Genomic DNA, 18,607 nt, shown 5'->3' with positions numbered 1-18,607 from the left:
CTTCTCGCCTCTTCCTCTCTGTTTACTTTCACACTTGACAAGCAAATCCTAATGCTGCGTTCACATACTAGTCTGAGGTAGGAAACTCGGAAATGTCCGACATGCTAACTGGTTCGACGCGGCACGTGTATAACTACCAGTTAGAAAAGTCGGACATTTCCGAGTTTCTACTTCCGATTAGTACATGAACGCTGCATAAATCCAGAGTCTGCGCATGCACTTTCCCAGCTCCAACGCTATTGGACACGCTATTGGACGCTTCTGATCACCGGGTCTCTCAACCAATCCCATGCCCGTAGTAAACCAGGAATTTGTCAAGTCACGGTGACTTGTAAAATAAACGACTGTACATGTTGCCTAACTACACAACATGCAGAATTCATTCATCTCTCGTGGGCAGATGAGATTAAGTATTTATACTATACTGTTTCAAACCAAGTATGATCACTTTTGATTCATGTTAGGAAATATTATAAACTACCCCATCCACATGACCCAAGTAATTTGCATACTTGATTTGCAGACTACACATAAAATATGAAAATTACATAAAACATTTAAACAACGACAATTTCCGAGAATGTGTCCTATACATTGCATGTAGCAGATGCTAGAATATTTCTATGTATCATCCCGATCAAAAAGTTTGTTCATGCTTTGGCCTCGAAGGGCAGGGCTTATGAGCGGCGTTTATAAACCCAGCCCGTCAGTTTTTGTCACACTTCACCCAGGAAACTGCTTGCTTCTACAGGAGTGTGCTGTAACTTTGCGTACTGTCAACATGATTATTGTCATTGACGATAAGGTAAGACATATTCAGTTTGGTCGTTTTGAAACGTTTAGAGCATTTAGATTAGAGTGTTCCCGTCGCCGCGCCTGTCATCAAATGTTAATTCCTAGTTTACCGCTAACTAGCTGTTTGAATGTCATTCGTTATGTAAAATGGCACGTTGATGCCATTTTACACCCATAACACTAGCTACCTACCTAATGGCCAAGGAAAAGTGTTCATCTCGATAGTTTGCGGGCTAATTAACTACATAACTAGATCAAATGTTTTTGTTTGGGCGAAACGACCAAATTCACATAGAAATGGGAGTTGTAAATCTGTCACTCATTGAAAGCAACTCCAAAAAGCTTTAGATCCCTTGAATGTGTTCTATGCTTCCCTTTAAGTTTTCGCATCCTATACTTTCTGTTTTGTAGCCTACACCAGCTTCAAACAGGTGAAAATACATTATTTTTGGTTATAGAAAATATATTTCACAGCAGATGGTACAATGATTCTCTACACTAAAGTTAGCTTGTTTTGTCACAAACTGAAATTAGGCAAACTAACAAACAAATAGGGGTTAGACCAGCTTTAATATTGCAGGTTGTCGTCTCCATCAATGTAATTGTCTGCATCATTTCCAATCACCCATATATTTAAAAAAAAAATCTATTTTCACCTAACCCTACCAACTTTTCCATAATTGGAGTAAACTAATGGACAACATGTGGGCTTCTACTTCCAGTTTATACACATTTTAGACGAAGTGCATTTTACAGTAGTTATCTTTTTGTTTGTTTTTAGACCCATCCTTCAGCAACTCTGCCATCTATCTCTGAAAACCATCCAGTTTTGATTTATATTTGCCAAATATTTTTAACTGTGCTGTTTCACAGAAGTGCTGAACATACGTTTTATGGACACAGTATATTTCACAGAAGTTCTTGTTTTTAGTTCCACCCTTCAAGCTCCACTCAATTAGGGGAACTGTTAGAGATTTCTGCATAGTGCATTTTACCTCTTAGATGTAAGATTCCCAAAACAGGGGATCTTACATCTAAGAGTTCTGGTACCGGTTTTGACTGACGTTTTTGCTTATGAATTGATCTGTGGGCACCATAGATAGAAATGGCTTGTGTTGAGTGATAGCCCTGGTTCCCACAGAGTTTTTATTTTCTGAGCCTGTGTGATGTAGATGTGAAATCTGAAACCACTTGCTGGGATGTCCCTCCTACCATTTCATTCCATCTTCTGTTTCCCCATCAACTCCTGGCTGAACCGCACATCGCAGAGTGGTTTCATAGCGGCAGCACATTTAGAGATCGATTTTTATAGCCGTTCATCTAAAATAATTCAGATTAAAACAACACTTTCTGTTTGTCAGACTGACAAGATGAATATGAGATGAAAGGTGAGTTTCTAATGAGTTCAGGAAGCCAAGATCTGGGAGACGTTCACAGCGATGTTTGGCAGACCTTTTGATCAAGAGACCTGGAGAACATATTCACATTTTCTTTAACACTATACATACAAATATGCATTTTACAGTTAAGGAAGGTTAAATCTTAGTTAATCATTTTATAATTTGATTACACTAAACTCAGCAAAAAAAGAAACGTCCTCTCACTGTCAACTGCGTTTATTTTCAGCAAACTTAACATTTGTATAAACATAAGATTCACCAACTAAGACAAACTGAACAAGTTCCACAGAAATTGAATAATGTGTCCCTGAACAAAGGGGTGGTCAAAATCAAAAGTAACAGTCAGTATCTGGTGTGGCCACCAGCTGCATTAAGTAATGCAGTGCATCTCCTCCTCATGGACTGCCCCAGATTTGCCAGATTGAGATCCGGGCTCTTCTCTGGCCATGGCAGAACACTGACATTCCTGTCTTGCAGGAAATCACGCACAGAACGAGCAGTATGGCTGGTGGCGTTGTCATGCTGGAGGGTCATGTCAGGATGAGCCTGCAGGAAGAGTACCACATGAGGGAGGAGGATGTCTTCCCTGTAACGCACAGCGTTGCGATTACCTGCAATGACAACAAGCTCAGTCCGATGATGCTGTGACACACCGCCCCAGACCATGACGTACCCTCCACCTCCAAATCGATCCCGCTCCAGAGTACAGGCCTCGGTTTAATGCTCATTCCTTCGACAATAAACACGAATCCGACCATCACCCCTGGTGAGACAAAACCGTGACTCATCAGTGAATTGCACTTTTTACCAGTCCTGTCTGGTCCAGCGACGGTGGGTTTGTGCCCATAGGCGACGTTGTTGCCTGTGATGTCTGGTGAGGACCTGCCTTACAACAGGCCTACAAGCCCTCAGTCCAGCCTCTCTCAGCCTATTGCGGACAGTCTGAGCACTGATGGAGGGATTGTGCGTTTCTGGTGTAACTCAGGCAGTTGTTGCTATCCTGTACCTGTCCCGTAGTGTGATGTTCAGATGTAGCGATCCTGTGCTGGTGTTACACGTGGTCTGCCACTGCGAGGATGATCAGCTGTCCGTCCTGTCTCCCTGTAGCGCTGTCTGCAGTCCTCATGCCTCCTTGCAGCATGCCGAAGGCATGTTCACGCAGATAAGTAGGGAGCCTGGGCATCTTTGGTGTTTTTCAGAGTCAGTAGAAAGGCCTCTTTAGTGTCCTATGTTTTCATAAATGTGACCTTAATTGACTACCGTCTGTAAGCTGTAGTGTCTTAACGACCGTTCTACAGGTGCATGTTCATTAATTGTTTGTGGTTCATTGAACAAGCATGGGAAACAGTTTAAACCCTTTACAATGAAGATCTGAAGTTATTTGGATTTTTACAACTTATCTTTGAAAGACAGGGTCCTGAAAAAGGGATGTTTCTTTTTTTGCTGAGTTTTTATATTTAGAAAGCATGTAATTTCAAGCCTTATTTATACAATTTTGTTCGATAGGAAAGGCATATCAAATGTAATTTTATCATATTTGTACTGTGTACTTCAGCTTGTGTCCTCAATTGACTACACCTCAGGAATTTATCAAATGTTTTACCAGAAAAGTGAGATTTTTTACCTTTTGAGTATGCAGCATTACTAGTTTTTATTATGGTCCTCATGATAAATCATTACTCTTGGATTATGTAGATTAACCAGTTTAAATGTAATAGGCACGCTTGCTTCACCATGTTTGTGCAAGCAGGCTAAGTAGAGCTAGGTATCAACAGCCAATCCAGTAGAGTCTGGAAACTATAGTGAGCTTTGATTGGTCAATAGTAAATCTGTCACGAGTATTTGCATAAAGTTCAGCTTTCCCCAACTTTGGTCATGCCCTATTCATGTCCCTCACCAATGCTGGCATTGCCCAACGGTCCCTGCCCACTTTGATTTCTTCAATGAAAATGAATGGGCTTCTGTTTCATAACCCCCAATGTGCTATGTGGATCTCTTGTGTAATGTAGAAGGTGTAAAATAAAGGCCTGAAACTAGATACCCCTATGCAAAATTCCCTTCTCTAGGAAGGCGGGGGGAAACTTCATGAATATTCATGATTCTCAACATAGAACCTGTCGGGTGATTGGTTGAGCCTTGAGTGAGTGTCACTCTGAGCCCTTACCGTAACACAAAATAAGGTGGCTGATTTCTCTCGCGTCTGATCTGAAACCAGTAGTAACTACAAATTTAAGTGACAGTTAATCTTGCTAGCTAGTTACATTGTTTGATTCAAATCAGCCATTTTCTTATAACAGCTCAGCTAATTCTCAAGGCTAGCTAACGTTAGCTAGACTCGGAAGCTCATGGGGACATGCTAGGCTTCAGGAGCCTGCGGGTTAGATATGATTCCACCATGAGTGGCAACAACCGGCTACTATTCAACTCCTAGTTTATCCAGTTACCATCACATTTAGGATAGCTAGTTTGCTAGCTAGCATTCTGTCTCACTGGCCATGCAAGTATGATCATGGCTATAGTAGAAGGGACCATGCAGTAGCCAACTAGCTAGCTAATCGTGGATGCCAAGGGACCCAGCTATCTACACATAGCATGTGTGCCCATGAGCTGCTATGTTAGACATGATTACACCATGGACAACAATAACTGGCGAATAGTTCATTTTCAGACCTATTCAGCTTAGTTTATCCACTGACCACAACATTTTGCATACCCTACATACTGGTCTTAATGAGATGGGGGGGGACTGTCAATGTTCTCTTCTGCACTGTTAAACCAATCCAGTAAATGTGGAGGAGTAGTTGAGATGACGTGTCGCTTTGTTAACGCCAAAAGTGGAAGCTACGTCACAGGCTCTTTAAATTTTCCCTGAAAAGCCGGAACACCTGGTTGTTGGGGACTGAGCAGAAGCTAGCCCTTGATCATGACTCTCAGTTCCATTTTACATTACACAAGTCATTGGAATAAGATGTCTTCTGTTATGGCTGAGTTTTGTTAAGTCTGAACATCAACATGCATTGCTTGTGGTACAATGTTGGACGCATAAGGACCTTCATATCAGCGAGCAATAATTTCCCAAAAAACATTACATTGACGCACACCTTTTTTATAGGCTTAGTGTTGCCACGCGGCCATATCTCCGTGTTACAGCGAGTGTTTACTGAAGACTGATGGACCATCTGTGTTAATTAGCTATCTAGCATGCTCTGAACACCTGTGTGTGACGGAAGAAGGCTGACAAATGTGTTGTCACTGAAATACTCTCGGCTGCAAATGTGATGGAGACGGTTAAAACCGTGTGTTTTTTGCATTAATGACATTATTTTGACGTGATATGAAATGTAAATCCCTTTTACGTTTCTAGAACCGAATCGAAATTTAGAATCTAATCACACTTAGATGGAGTTTTTGGCTGCCAGAGCCAGTCTACCTCTGAATATATCATATTAGGTCCTTGGACCTAAAGGAGTAACGGTAGGCTCCTTGAGTACTTCTTTGTCTAGGCAGAGGCTAGTCTTTTATTTCAGTGTTGAGCAGATGGCATCTGACCCAGGCAGTATGGGTGGTGGTGTTTAAAATAAGCTACCAATCAAGGCTCCTGGTCCAGCCTCAAACGAGTTGACATATGAATTAGTGTGGGCTTTTAGTAGATTTTAAGACTCCCTTTGAGCAGATCCAGATCACAAGTCCTCTCCAATCGAGCCTGAGGAGCATCGATGGTCAATTACAAGTGTGTATGATAACTGTGAGAGCATAGGCAGTCGATTACTGATGTCTGTGGTGATGATCTTGACATGGGATGAATGAATCCTCTGAAGTCATTGACTAAATCACTATCTTGTGTGGTCTTATAAGATGCACAGACATTTGCTTAGTCTACAGAGATGTGTGTACTTTTTACTTTATTTTTGACTGTCATTGGGTTAAGATGTGTCTTATTGTCCTGGCACTAAGCAAGGTCCTACTATCATGTTCCTGTCAACCAATAAAGTATTCTATATTCTCCAATGTTTGCCAATAACCTATTTATATACTCTATTGTTCTGTAGGATGGCTTTCTCAATGCCCTGACGGAAGCAGGAGACAAGCTGGTGGTAGTGGACTTCACAGCCACCTGGTGCGGCCCTTGCAAGAACATTGCTCCCTTCTTCAAAGTGAGTGGTCTACCAGCCTAGAGATATGTCTGCGCCTGAAATGGTGACCTACTCCCTAGTACACTACTTTTGGAAAGGGTCCATAGGTCCACTATATAGGAAATAGGGTACCATTTCAGATACACTATATATACGAAAATATATATATATATATGTGGACACCCCTTCAAATTAGTGGATTTGGCCATTTCAGGCACACCTGTTGCTGACAGGTGTTTAAAATCAAGCACATAGCCATGCAATCTCCATAGACAAACATTGACAGTAAAATGGCCCGTACTGAATAGCTCAGTGATTTTCAATGTGGCACCGTCATAGGATGCCACCTTTCCAAAAAGTCAGTCAAATTTCTGCCCTGCTAGAGCTGCCCCGGTCAACTGTGCGGTTATTGTGAAGTGGAAAATTCTAGGAGCAGCAATGGTAGCTCTCACAAGCTCACAGAAAGGGACCCCCGAGTGCTGTAGCACGTACCAGTTGTTTGTCCTTGGTTGCAACACTCACTACCGAGTTCCAAACTTCCTCTGGAAGCAAGCAGCGTCAGCACAATAACTTTTTGGGAGCTTCGTGAAATGGGTTTCCATGGCCTGAGCAGCCGTACACAAGCCTAAGATCACCATGCGCAATACCAAGTATCGGTTGGAGTGGTGTAAATCTCGCTGCCATTGGAGATATAATGGTTTGGGGCTCTCTTTCATGGTTCGGGCTAGGCCCCTTAGTTCCAGTGAAGGGACATTTTCACGCTAGATTATACAATGACATTCTGGACGATTCTGTGCTTCGAACTTTGTGGAAACAGTTTGGGAAGGCCATTTTTTTGTTTCAGCATGAATACCCCCATGCACAAAGTGAGTTCCATATAGAAATGGTTTGTCGATCGGTGTGGAAGAACTTGACTGGCCTGCACAGAGCCCTGACCTCAACCCCATCAAACACGTTTGGGATGAATTGGAATGCCAACTGCGAGCCAGGCCTAATCGCCCAACCTCACTAATGCTCTTGTGGCTGAATGGCAGCAAGTCCCCACAGCAATGTTCCAACATCTAGTGGAAACCTTCCCAGAAGAGTGTAGGCTGTTATAGCAGCAAAGGGGGGACCAACTCCATATGAATGCTCATGATTTTGGAATGAGGTGTTTGACGAGCAGGTGTCCACATATTTTTGGTCATGTAGTGTATGTCTATGGGTCCATGATGTGTCCCTAGGGTCAGTCAACCTCAAAAAGCTCCGATTTATTTTGATACCCATCTCAGATTGTTAGAAAAGATAAGATTAGCATTCCTGCAACATTATTTTGTTGAAATATCATTTCATATCAGAAATTAATCTAATTGCTTGCACCCCAAAAATGGGCTTTTAAATATTTTTTTATAGGATTCATATAATATTCAATAAATGTAGTACCTAAGATCTGATTCTGAGAACTTTTTTTCTATTAATGAGTTAGACATGAGGAATCCAAATAAATGGTAAAAAGCCACCCAAGGACCCCCCCCCCCACGCCATTATTTGACCCCCCCCCCCAAGCCATTATCTTAAACATTAAAATTGACAATTTGGGTGTAATCAATTAACTAAACTTCTCAGATCATATTAAATTTCACATTTTATTTGTCACATGCGCCGAATACAACAGGTGTAGTAGACCTTACAGTGAAATGCTTACTTATAAGCCCTTAACACTTATTTTAACTGTATTGTTGGTTAATTAAAGAGCAGCAGTAAAATAACATTAGCCAGGCTATATACAGGGGGTACCAGTACACAGTCAATGTGTGGGGGTACAGGTCAGTCGAGGTAATATGTAGGTAGAGTTATTAAAGTGACTACGCATAGATAATAAATAGTATGGGCCTCCCGAGTGGCGCAGTGGTTTAAGGCCACTAGAGATTCTGGGCTCGAGTCCAGGCTCTGTCGCAGCCGGCCGTGACCGGGAGACCCATGGGGCGGCGCAAAATTGGCCCAGCGTTGTCCTTGTTAGGGGAGGGTTTTGGTCAGGAGGTGATGTTGATGTCCCATCGTGCACCAGCGACTCCTGTGGCGGGCCGGGCGCAGTGCGCACTGATATGGTCGCCAGGTGTACGGTGTTTCTTCCCAACACATTGGTGCGGCTGGCTTCCCTGGTTAAGTGGTTGTTGTCAAGAAGCAGTGCAGCTTGATTGGGTTGTGTTTCGGAGGACGCATGGCTCTCGACCTTGGACTCCTGAGTCCGTACGGGAGTTGCAGCGATGGGACAAGACTAACAACCAACTGGATACCACGAAATTGGGGAGGAAAAAGGGAGTAGAAAATAAAGGGTAGCAGCAGTGTGAAAGAGGGGGGACAATGCAAATAGTCTGGGTACCCATTTGATTAGCTGTTCAGGAGTCTTTTGGCATGGGGGTAGAAGCTGTTGAGAAGCCATTTGGACCTGGACTTGGTGCTCCAGTACCGCTTGCCATGCGGTAGCAGAGAGAACAGTCTATGACTAGGGTGGCTGGAGTCTTTGACCATTTTTAGGGCCTTCCTCTGACACCGCCTGATATAGAGGTCCTGCATGGCAGGAAGCTTGTCCCCAGTGATGTACTGGGCCATATGCCTTGTGGTCGGAGGCCGAGCAGTTGCCATACCAGGCAGTGACGCAACCAGTCAGGATGCTCTTGATGGTGCAGTTGTAGACATTTTTGAGTATCTGAGGACCCATGACAAATCTTTTCTGTCTCCTGAGATAGGCTTTTATACCCTCTTCACAACTGTCTTGAGGTGTTTGAACCATAATAGTTTGTTGGTGATGTGGACACCAAGGAACTTGAAGCTCTCAACCTGCTCCACTACAACCCCGTCGATGAGAATGGGAACGTGCTCGGTACTCCTTTTCCTGTAGTCCACAATCATCACCTTTGTCTTGATCATGTTGAGGGAGAGGTTGTTATCCTGGCACCACACGGCCAGATCTCTGACCCCCTCCCTATAGGCTGTCTCGTTGTCGGTGATCAGGCCTACCACTGAGTTGTATGCAAACTTAATGATGGTGTTGGAGTCGTGCCTGCCCGTGCAGTCTTGAGTGAACAGGGAGTACAGGAGGGGACTGAGCACGCACCCCTGAGGGGCCCCCGTGTTGACGATCAGTGTGGCGGATGTGTTTCCTACCCATACCACCTGGGCGGGGCCCGTCAGGAAGTCCAGGATCCAGTTGCAGAGGGAGGTGTTTAGTCCCAGGGTCCTTAGCTTAGTGATGCGCTTTGAGGGCACTATAGTGTTGAATGCAGAGCTGTAGTCAATTAGTAGAATTCTCACATGTGTTCCTTTTGTCCAGGTGTGAAAGGGCAGTGTGGATTGAGATTGCGTCATCTGTTGGGGCGGTATGCAAATTGGAGTGGGTTTAGTATTTCTGGGATGGTGTTGTGAGCCTTGACCAGCCTTTCGAAGCACTTCATGGCTACAGATGGGAGTACTACTGGTTGGTAGTCAGTTAGACAGGTTACTTTTAGTGTTCTTGGGCACAGGGACTATGGTGGTCTGCTTGAAACATGCTGGTATTACAGACTCGGTCAGGGACCGGTTGAAAAATGTCAGTGAAGACACTTGCCAGTTGGTCAGTGCATGCTTGGAGTACGTGTTCTGGTAATCCGTCAGGACCTGTGGCCTTGTGACTGTTGACCCTGTTTTAAAGGTCTGACTCATGTCGGCTGTGGCGGAGCGGGATCACAGTCGTCCGGAACAGCTGATGCGCTCATGCATGCTTTAGTGTTGCTTGCTTCGACGCGAGCATAGAAGAGATTTAGCTTATCTTGTAGGCATTGGACAGCTTGTGGCTGTGCTTTCTTTTTGTAGTCTGTAATAGTTTGCAAGCCCTGCCACATCCGATTAGCGTCGGAGATGGTGTAGGAAAATTAACTCTTAGTTCCTGTATTGACGCTTTGCCTGTTTGATGGTTCTTTGGCGGGCATAGCGGGATTTCTTATAAGCTTCCGGGTTAGTCCCGCTCCTTGAAAGCGGTAGCTCTACACTTCAGCTCAGTGAGGATGTTGCCTGTAATCCATGGCTTCTGGTTGGGGTATGTACACACGGTCACTGTGGGGACGATGTCATCGATGCACTTATTGATGAAGCCAGTGACTGTGTTGTACTCCTCAATGCGATTGGAAGAATCCCGGAACATATTCCAGTCTGTGCTAGCAAAACAGTCCTGTAGCTTAGCATCTGCGTCATCCGACCACTTCTTTATTGACAGAGTCACTTGTGCTTCTTGCTTTAGTTTTTGCTTGTAAGCAGGAATTGGGAGGATAGAATTATGGTCAGTTTTGCCAAATGAAGGGTGAGGGAGAGTTTTGTACACGTCTGAAGTAAAGGTGTTCTGGAGTTATTTTGTTTCTCTGGTTGCACTTTTAACATGCTGGTAGACATTTGTAAAAACGGATTTAAGTTTCCCTGCATTAAAGTCCCCAGCCACTAGGAGCTCCGCCTCTGGATGAGCGTTTTCCTGTTTGCTTATGGTCGTATACAGCTCCATGAGTGCGGTCTTAGTGTCAGCATCGGTTTGTGGTGGTAAATAGACAGCTACGAGGAATATAGATACTCTCTAGGTAGACGGTGTGGTCTACAGCTTATCATGAGATACACTACCTCAGACGAGCAAAACCTTGAGACTTCCCCTCATGCACCAGCTGTTTACAAATATACATAGACCGCCACCTCTTGTCTTACTAAAGGCTGCTGTTCTATGCTGCCGATACAGTGCATGTTATTAATGTCGTCATTCAGCCACGACTCGATGAAACATAAGATATTAGTTTTTAATGTCCTGTTGGTAGGATATTTGTGATCGTATTTTGTGAGTAAGCGCTGTCATATCTAAACCTCTTTTCGGTCATAGGAGACGGTGGCAGAAACATTATGTACAAAATAAGTAACAAATAACGCGACGAAACGCATAATTTGGTTAGGAGACAGTAAAACGGCAGCCATCTCCTCCGGCGCCATTTTTTTTTTCAATAAAATGTTGTAGAAACACATACGATTAGCGTTCCTAACTACAGAAATGATTTCTGAACAATCGGAGATGGTGGGTGTCATGGCTTGCAGAAATGACATGGAACAACCGCCTCTGCTAGTTGTAGCTGTCTGATGTTCTCCAGTGAGAGGCCTCATGCCAAGTGGGAGTTGTCTGAAGCGGTTGGACTGAGCCAGAGAGATAATGGGAAAACCCTGGCTTGCATCCCAAATGCCACCCTATTCCCTACATAGTGCACTACTTTTGACCATAGTCCATATGGGCTCTGGTCAAAGTAGTGCCCTATATAGGGAATGGGGTGGCATTTGGAATACTGACCCTGTCTCTGACTGAGCCGTGTGTTGTCTTGGTGACCATCGGGAGAGCCTCCTCCAGGACTCAGCGCTTATCATGTGAAGGACCCATAATATGATCTCAATGCTAATGAGCGATGGTGAATCAAAAGCCCACTGAGGATGTTGTTCAGTAAGGCGTAGCAAAATATTTTGAAATGAAACAGAAAACAAAAATGAGATTTCTATTATTTCAGTCCATTTGAACACAACTTGGGGCTTTATGGCTTGGGGCAAAGTAAAGCATGTTCTCACCACTACCACAGCTGTAGATGTGATACTGCTGCCTGCAACTCATGTTACACTGACCCAAAAGATGCATTGTCACCTCTGAAACGCCTATTACATGGCACTAGTGGTAGTGTAAATCAAAAATCAAGTCCGCCACAAAAAACAATGGTGTGCGTCTTCTATCAATACCCCTTTTTGTATGTTATGTCTATGAACACGAGCTGTTATGCCCAAGTCAACTGGTTGAGACTATACAGTATTAGGCCTGTTTTTCCATTGATGTTTTGCTGACCCATGACCTTTAACCTCTGCTCTTTACTTCTGTACAGGGGATGTCGGAAAAACCAGAGAACAGTAACGTGGTTTTCCTCAAGGTGGACGTTGACGACGCAGCGGTGAGTCACACAGCAGTGTCATCTGAATAGAGATTAGGGCTGTGGACGCTTAAATGAAATTGGGAGCCTTTTAACGATTTTTAAGAAATCCCAAACTGAAAAAAATTGAACTCTTCTCACCCGCGATGGACATGTCTATACTGTGGCCCTCCCCGCTCTCTCCATCCCTCGCTAGCTCGCTATGAACAATGGGAGTGTTTGTGTTGTAAGTACGGCAGCTAATCGCATAGATGGGATATATCTTGGTAATCTGTACCTCACAACGTGTTGTCTAGCAATGCATTGTATATTAAAGTGTAGGATTAGGCTTTCAATGAGTATGGCTTGACTATTTCTGTCAAGCCATCTACGCATACATTGACGCATACATTCGCTAAATCCAACGTATGCGCCACACAATGCTCTGCAACTGCCTTTGCCACGCAATGCTGCAAGGCAAACTCGGTGTTCCATTGGAAATGAATGTACTTCTAGTGTACCAAAATGCAATGACGCTGTCTGTGTAATCGAGGCGTAAGATAGTCTTCATAGTGCCAGTGAATTAAATTTGAACATCACCAAATTCATAAATTTAGTCTTAAAATGTGCAATAAAAAGTTGTGCCTATAGCTTATTTAATGAAACCCTGGCTGGCTGTTGATGGCCTAGGTCGGGGCTCTCCAACCCTGTCCTTGGAGAGCTACCTTGTAGTTTAGAAAATTGTTTGGGCTTCAACCGCAGTTGTAACTAACCAGATTATTATTTATTTTTTAATTAAGCTCATCAACCTGTTAATTATTGAATCAGATGTGCTAGATTAGGGTTGGAGTGAACCTACAGGATGGTAATGCTCCACGAACAGTTTTGAAGAGCCCTACCCTAGGCAATAGATCGCAAAGCAGGGCATCCCAGCTAAAAGTTATTTTTCTTTTTGCAAATGCGGTTCAGCAGCTCAAATCAGCAGGATGGGGGGGCATAGTTATTAGGAAGGACGTCTACCATTGATCGCTAAAATAATAAGGATCACTTTTTTTCTTCTCTCTACAATTATAATATTGTGGGGACACATACATTTGGCAGCCAAGCAAGAGTTATCAGTGTAGCCTATTATCGTCTAGACATGGCCTTTTAGATATCTTCCCGCCTACAATAAAAACCTCCAGGTTTCCGTCATGAGTCAATCAAATTCAGAATTACAGTTTGGGGAGTGGGGACTAATCCTGTGTGAATCGTCTTCCGGAATAACGCACATGCTTTGATAATTACATAACCAACGTCTCTAATACCCGTCCGAATAGGGCTATAACATGGCAAAGAATAGGCTCAGTGTAGAGTGCGCTTCAGAAATATCCAAGATTTTGAGTCGGCCAAGATTTTGTAAAGACAGGAAAGCAGAGACAGCTCTACTAATGACCAACTAGTGGTGTATGATTTGGAGTCGTGCACCACTAGTTATACAGCTAGGAAAGCAGGGTTATTAGTGTCTCAGTTTTCAAGTGAAAGGTTATTGTTGTTTTGCAGGAAACTGGGGTTGCTATGGTTACATGGAGTCGCTTTGTGTAATGGTGGGGTTTTCCAAGACCTACTCGTTTGCTTGACTACAGGCTTGAGGCATTTTGCACAGTCAGTTAAGCTGGACAGGGTTGTCCTAACTAAGACCTTCCTTACTGGGTGTTACTCAACCACATGGATGTTTTTTTTTTATAGACTGACTGTTTTTGGACTACTACCTTATCAAAGCTCCTTATCCCCATGGATAAGGGGTTAATAAACACAAGGGTCTGTTTAAATCACCATTCACTCTCTCTGTTACTGTAGGATGTGGCCCAACACTGTGAAATCAAATGCATGCCAACGTTCCATTTCTACAAGAATGGGGAAAAGGTGGGTCTTTTCATGTATCTTTATGTGACTAAGACAATGTTAGATTTAGTACAGCCCTAGTAGTGTGGTATAGTGTTTATACTACTATGCTAGCCCATGATTTTGAACCGTTGCTACAGTACATTGAAAGTGATTGTAAGTTCTCCTGGTGTCGTTCCCAGGTGGATGATTTTTCTGGGGCCAACCAAGCCACGCTGGAGGAGAAGGTCAAGGCCCTGAGGTCATGAGGCTAATGCTGCCACACACAGACGCTGTAGAAAAACAACCACCAACCATGTCTATAAAACATATTCCAACTCCCTCTCGATGGAAAGATTCCACAATCCAACATTCAGTAAAATCTTAATTATAGCTATATTTTTTTCTTAATGTTCAGACCAAATCATGCCTCTAAATCCTCCAGTGTATGAGTATTATGTTATTATTCATCTCAGGAGTTTCACTTTAAAAGGACCATATTATAAACCCTGTTTTTAAATCTTAGAGCTATGTTGTATTGTTTATATTCTGTTGTGTGGGTGTGTTCAATAAATTAAGATTCATTCTGAGATTTGGTTTGAGTTCCCATGTTTTTTATGGATTAGTTAACGGACAAGGTGGGACACATACTGTAAGTGTTGCACTATGCATGCGGGTGTAGTCAATACTTGTATATTTAATCTTCTAGATTAGAATTGAGTGCATGTGTGACATGTGGATGGTTTGTTTATAGCCTAGTGTTTCTGGATTTAGTAGGCGGCAGGTAGCCTAGAGGGTTTGGCCAGTACACAAAACATTGCTAGTTCAAATCCCCGAGCCGGCTAGGTGAAAAATCTGCTCTGCCCTTGAGCAAGGCACTTAACCCTAATTGCTCCAGGGTCACCGTCAATAATGAATCCCTTACCGTGACTCCACTCTCCGACGGTGTCTCTGGGGGAGTGAGATGTGCAACAGCAACAAATCTATTTCATGCCACACTTTTTTACAGATTACACTCTTGTACATGTTTGACAAAGGACAAACATAAGCATCCCCTATTTGATGGTATAACATTTATTTTAGAAGAAAAAGAAACGCACACCTATTTAGGCGAGGTGCTGGCTAGTGGAGTAGAAAACTTAAATAAAGGAGAGCCGCACACTCTAGGAGCTCAGACGCAAAAATATTTAATTTACCAACGTTTCGACAGGCAAGCTGTCTTCAGGGTACATTTTATTTTAGAAATGTCTGTTTTGGCCTTTCAGATTCTATATGTTCGAAAGCATCATGTAATGCCTCATTTAGTAACTACAGTGGAGGGAGAGCCCATTAAGACTTCTAAATGACTATGGAATATTTACTCCCTCCTATGCATCTCAAGCACTATGGCTATTGACTAGAAGCAACAATAAAGTGAAGGAGAGGCTAATACACTAGGCTTGCATCTGAAAAAGGAGGGAATGGAACAGATTCTACTGTATTTTCTGCTTTAATAGAAATGTGAGAATAGTTTACACATTGGACAATCACAGTTTTTACACACGTATATAGCAGCATATAGTTAATACTGTTGATTTTCTACATGAAAAAAATACAGCTTTATTTTACAAAATGTATCGGGTTTGTTTTTTGAGAGGAGAGAATGCATGGTTTACAATTATGAAATAATTATACAAAACTCCCATTCGAGAGCAAGATCTTTCACGCTGAATGGACTTCTTAAAAATGAAAATATCCAGATTTTCTTTTTCTGTAAAGTAGAGAGAGAGAGAAAATTAGACTACAGCTTTTTTTAATGGCATTTTCAATTCCTTTTTCTTCTGGCCTGAGCTTTTAAATGGAGAACAACATTGCCATTAGCCAGTATAGATGTCCTATTGGTGCCCTCCTGTTTTGCGCTGACTGTTGTGGTTTAAAAAAGCCCCGTTGGCTGTTCTCCCCGTGAGAACGTAAGCTGCACAATGTCATCACAATAAATGGATAGCCCTACAGCGTAACTCAGCCAAGTGGGTTCTATGAGGACTCCGTGGAGTCGGAAGTGAGTGGTTTCTCACTCAATCAGTTATACCTGTCAGCCTTGAGTTTTACAGTACATTGGAACAGACTCAACAGCAGTGGGTGAAGCTATAGGAGGGCATGCTCATTGTAATGGCTGGTATGGATTAAATGGAACGGGGTCAAATGTGTTTTCCTATATCTTTGTGTTTGATACCGTTCCATTAGTTCCATTCCAGCTATTACAATGACTTCGTCATTCTATAGCTCCACCCACCAGCCTCCACTGCTCAACAGAGTTCCCAAAGCTGAGTTTTTACTTTAAAAAAATAAGAGAATTCAAGAATCCAAGAATCCACATTGTCAGGAAAAATTCCTGACCCTGTCTTTATCGATGTGGTCAGATGAGAAGAGCTTTCTGTTTTCGAGTGGTGCAATCAGGTACTGTATATCACCTTCCAATTCATCTGACATGTGCTGAGTTAGTACTGGGCCTCTATCTCTATCCACCCACACCTTGACCCACCCCCAACAGAGGGAGAGCTGAGGTGAGAGACACCTGGGTTCAATTACTATTTGAAATCTTTCAAATACTTTGAGTGCTTGCTCTAGCCTGCCTAGAATGCCAGATGGGTGGGGTTTGCAGTTTTGGGACTATTCTATTAGCCTTTAAGCCAGGCAATCAAGCACTGGTAAAGTATGTGAAATGATTTCTAATAGTATCTGAACCCAGGTCTGGTGAGTGCTCCTCTACCCCACACACAGAGAGATTGTATAGTGCACTTTGAAATACTGTACTAGGGTGCGTCTCAAAATGATGACACAAACAAAGCCTGATTCAGGGAAAGTGGAGTGCAAATTATTTCCTGGGAAATGTTGCTTTGTCATTCCATCCAGACTGGGGATACTCAAGCACACTTGTTCTGTGGGTGGTCTGATAGTACTAGTATGTGCAGGAAGTACAGTATTGTGTGAACATGCATGTGTTGATTGTCAGTTTGTGTGTAAATGTGAGAAGGGATTTGTGTGTGAGGATCTGTGAGCATGTACCAATGTTTGTAGTGTGAGTCTGTCTGTTTCTGTGTGTGTATGTTTGTCCTCTCACCTCGAGCAGTCGTGCCCGCTCCATCCTGGACTGCATTGACACCGGTTAGGCCTGATACACCTTCCACCATTCAGACAGGGCGACAAGCACACCGCTGTGAAAACACACGCACTGTCAAGACCTCTGTAAATCCTTCATTCAACACGAACATGCCACTTTATATAATGTTTACATACCCTACATTACTCATCTCATATGTATATACTGTACTCTATACCATCTACTGCATCCTGGCTATGCTGTTCGGCCATCGCTCATCCATATATATATTTTATGTACATATTCTTATTCATTCTTTTACACTTGTGTGTATAAGGTAGTTGTTGTGAAATTGTTAGATTACTTGTTAGATATTACTGCATGGTCGGAACTAGAAGCACAAGCATTTCGCTACACTCGCATTAACATCTGCTAACCATGTGTATGTGACAAATAAAATTTGATTTGATTTGAACAAGCTCACACACAGGTGTGGACACACACACACACACACACACACACACACACACACACACACACACACACACACACACACACACACACACATTCAGTAAATGTTATTATCAGGATCTCAACTACAAGACTTCCTCATAATAAAACACATTTCCTGGTAGAATCCTTATAGTCCGCCACAGTGGACGTGTCATAATACCCATAAAATCATGGACATGGTTCCAATGATTTTTCCACCATAAAGTTTTCAAATGAAGACGTTTTCACCTGAGTAATCAATTACACAGGCGAAATGGGAATGCGGTCATCCCTCTGTGCAGCATGACTTGTGCTCACCCTTTTTCTAGGTACACTTACACTAGCCTCTGCATATGGAAAGGGTGCCTGTGACGAGACTTCCACTTTTGGATGTTAACAAGGCGACACTCTTAACTCCTCTTCCACATTTACTGAATTGGTTGAACAGTGCAGAAGATAACCTCCCCCGATAGTTTTTTTTTTCTTCCCGTTGAAACCAGTGGAGAGGATCTACAGTTGAAGTCGGAAGTTTACATACACTTCGGTTGGAGTCATTAAAACTCTTAACCACTCCACAAATGTCTTGTTAACAAACTATAGTTTTGGCAAGTCGGTTAGGACATCTGTGTGCATGACACAAGTAATTTTCCCAACAATTGTTTACAGATTATTTCACTTATAATTCACTGTATCACAATTACAGTGGGTCGGAAGTTTACATACACATACACTAAGTTGACTGTGCCTTTAAACAGCTTGGAAAATTCCAGAAAATTATGTCATGGATTTAGAGTCAATTGGAGGTGTACCTGTGGATGTATTTCAAGGCCTACCTTCAAACTCAGTGCCTCTTTGCTTGACATCATAGGAAAATCTAAAGAAATCAGCCAGGACCTCAGAATTTCCAAACGACTGAAG

General features: G+C 42.8%; 2 protein-coding genes across 2 annotated transcripts in view; one reads left to right on the top strand and one right to left on the bottom strand.

Moving 5' to 3' along the window:
- Window positions 1-675: 675 nt before the first annotated feature.
- On the top strand, window positions 676-14,710 carry LOC120049728 (thioredoxin-like). The gene is made up of 5 exons (XM_038996092.1): window positions 676-805; window positions 6,245-6,349; window positions 12,232-12,297; window positions 14,095-14,160; window positions 14,322-14,710. Exons 1-5 carry the CDS (start codon window positions 680-682, stop codon window positions 14,385-14,387), a joined length of 429 nt encoding a protein of 142 aa, XP_038852020.1. The 5' UTR covers window positions 676-679; the 3' UTR covers window positions 14,388-14,710.
- Window positions 14,711-15,588: 878 nt separating this feature from the next.
- svep1 (sushi, von Willebrand factor type A, EGF and pentraxin domain containing 1) overlaps window positions 15,589-18,607 on the bottom strand; it is a 131,634-nt gene continuing 128,615 nt past the window's right edge. The window contains exons 49-50 of the mRNA XM_038995253.1: window positions 17,219-17,312; window positions 15,589-15,868 (exon numbers count right to left, since the gene is read on the bottom strand). Of these exons, the coding sequence (XP_038851181.1) occupies window positions 15,838-15,868; window positions 17,219-17,312 (125 nt within the window). The 3' untranslated portion in view covers window positions 15,589-15,837. The remainder of the gene's footprint in view (window positions 15,869-17,218; window positions 17,313-18,607) is intronic.

This window comes from Salvelinus namaycush, chromosome 6 (assembly GCF_016432855.1).
Source record: "Salvelinus namaycush isolate Seneca chromosome 6, SaNama_1.0, whole genome shotgun sequence".
Lineage (NCBI taxonomy): Eukaryota > Metazoa > Chordata > Actinopteri > Salmoniformes > Salmonidae > Salvelinus > Salvelinus namaycush.
This window is presented reverse-complemented; position numbering and strand designations above follow the sequence as displayed.